Source organism: Penaeus vannamei, chromosome 20 (genome assembly GCF_042767895.1).
Source record: "Penaeus vannamei isolate JL-2024 chromosome 20, ASM4276789v1, whole genome shotgun sequence".
Lineage (NCBI taxonomy): Eukaryota > Metazoa > Arthropoda > Malacostraca > Decapoda > Penaeidae > Penaeus > Penaeus vannamei.
In genome coordinates this window covers 5,451,625-5,454,124 of record NC_091568.1, presented here as the reverse complement: position 1 = coordinate 5,454,124, position 2,500 = coordinate 5,451,625, and the positions used below count along the sequence as shown (strand labels likewise).

Here is a 2,500-nt window from a genome sequence, read left to right as displayed (position 1 = left end):
GTTTGTGCGTTTGTGATGTGTTTATATATGTAAAAATGTATATTTAAGTACATACCTGTATAAATATGCATGTAATTATATGTATGTACGCTTATATGCGTGTATACATATGTATATGCATATTTGTATATACATATATATATGTATATTTGTATATACATATACATATGTATATGTATATATATAGTATATACACACACTCTCACATACGTATATATATAAACAGATACACACATATATATATAAATACACACGCACACAGACACACACACACACACACACACACACACACACACACACACACACACACACACACACACACACACACACACACACACACATATATATGTATACATATATATATACATATATATACACTTACATATACATACATACATACATATTTACATATACTCACATCTATCTATATATGTGTATATATACTCATAAATGAATATATATATATATATATATATATATATATATATATATATATATATATATATATATATGCTCATAAATATATGTATATATATGCTCATAAATATAGATATATACTTATATATACATACTTATATCTATCTGCCTGTCTATATAAATACACTAACATTAGATATATACATTTTATATGCATATATAAACTGTATTTAACACGTACATCAATATATATATGTATACATATATCTGTATGTGTGTATGCGTGAACACATGATTTCAATATATCATAGGTGTGTAAATAACATATAAACATATTAAATCTATCGTCATTCTGAATTTCGCATTCCTCAACAGATGTCGTCGTGGAACAACCCGAATCCGGTCACCCAACTGGAATCCACCAATCCATATGGAAACTACACGGTGGTTGACACTGCACCGAAGGAGATTCTCCATATGGTGCATGAGCACTGGTACCAGTTCCCTCCCATGAATCCTCTTTGGTACGGCCTTGTTGGCTTCTGGATGGTTATCATGGGATGTCTCTCCATAGCTGGAAACTTCGTCGTCATCTGGGTCTTCATGAACACCAAGTCTCTTCGATCGCCTGCTAATCTTCTGGTCGTCAATCTGGCCTTTTCCGACTTCTTGATGATGCTCACCATGTTCCCTCCTATGGTGGTGTCGTGTTACTGGCAGACATGGACTCTTGGGGCACTTTTCTGTGAGATCTATGCCTTCTTTGGTTCTCTTTTCGGTTGCGCTTCTATCTGGACCATGGTGTTCATCACTGCTGATCGATACAATGTCATTGTGAAAGGAGTTTCTGCTGAACCACTGACGTCTGGAGGCGCAATGCTAAGGATCGCTGGTACATGGTTCTTCGCCTTTGCTTGGTGCCTTCCACCATTCTTTGGCTGGAACCGTTATGTCCCCGAAGGTAACATGACTGCATGTGGAACTGACTATCTGACAGAATCGGAATTTTCTAAGAGTTACTTGTATGTGTACTCCGTTTGGGTGTACATCTTCCCTCTCTTCTACATCATCTACAGCTATACTTTCATTGTCAAGGCTGTTGCTGCTCACGAGAAGGGAATGCGAGAACAGGCCAAGAAGATGGGAGTCAAGTCGTTGAGGAGTGAGGAAGCCCAAAAGACCTCTGCTGAGTGTCGTCTGTGCAAGGTTGCTCTGATGACTGTCACCCTTTGGTTCATGGCCTGGACCCCCTACTTCGTCATCAACTGGGGAGGCATGTTCAACAAGCCCATGGTTACTCCTCTGTTCTCCATCTGGGGTTCCGTCTTCGCCAAGGCCAACGCCGTCTACAACCCCATCGTGTACGCCATCAGCCATCCCAAGTACCGAGCTGCCCTTGAGAAGAAGCTACCTTGCCTTGCCTGCAACACTGATGGCAGAGACGGTGGTGGTTCTGATGCTGGTTCTACTGCCACTACTGCCGAAAATAATGAAAAAGCAGAATCCGCTTAAGAAGAGAGACCAATGGATCCTGACATCGACTGTGAAAATCGCCGAACGTTTTTCATGTAATCCCTTTCTTTTTTCTGAACTGCAAATATATCCCAGCATTGATTTATATTTAATTTGCCTGTGGAAGTAGGTTACAGTATAGACATATTTCATTTGAGACTTCTTCAGTATGGAAATTAAATTTAAGTTTTACGTAACACTTTACTTTGAAAATTAGATTTCAAACTTATAGATTGGAAACAATGAAAAAAAGGTACAGGAAAAATTTATACATGTAAATATATATATATATATATACATATATATATATATATATATATATATATATATATATATGTATATATATATCCGTACACATACATACATAAACATACATATGTATATATATCATATTTTCCCACTTATATACATTCAGTATATGTATATTCCTATGTATATATTTGCATATTCATGTTTATGTATATATAGTACAAATTTCTGTATAAATGTAGATATAATACATTTAATCATACATATGTATATATATATATATATATATATATATATATATATATATATATATATATATCAA

General features: G+C 35.4%; 1 protein-coding gene across 1 annotated transcript in view; it reads left to right on the top strand.

The window, feature by feature from the left end:
* The window catches only part of LOC113818634 (rhodopsin), a 2,274-nt gene extending 268 nt beyond the window's left edge, over positions 1-2,006 (top strand). The window contains exon 2 of the mRNA XM_070135647.1: positions 793-2,006. Coding sequence (XP_069991748.1) covers positions 793-1,929 — 1,137 coding nt within the window. The 3' untranslated portion in view covers positions 1,930-2,006. The remainder of the gene's footprint in view (positions 1-792) is intronic.
* The last annotated feature ends 494 nt before the right edge of the window (positions 2,007-2,500 follow it).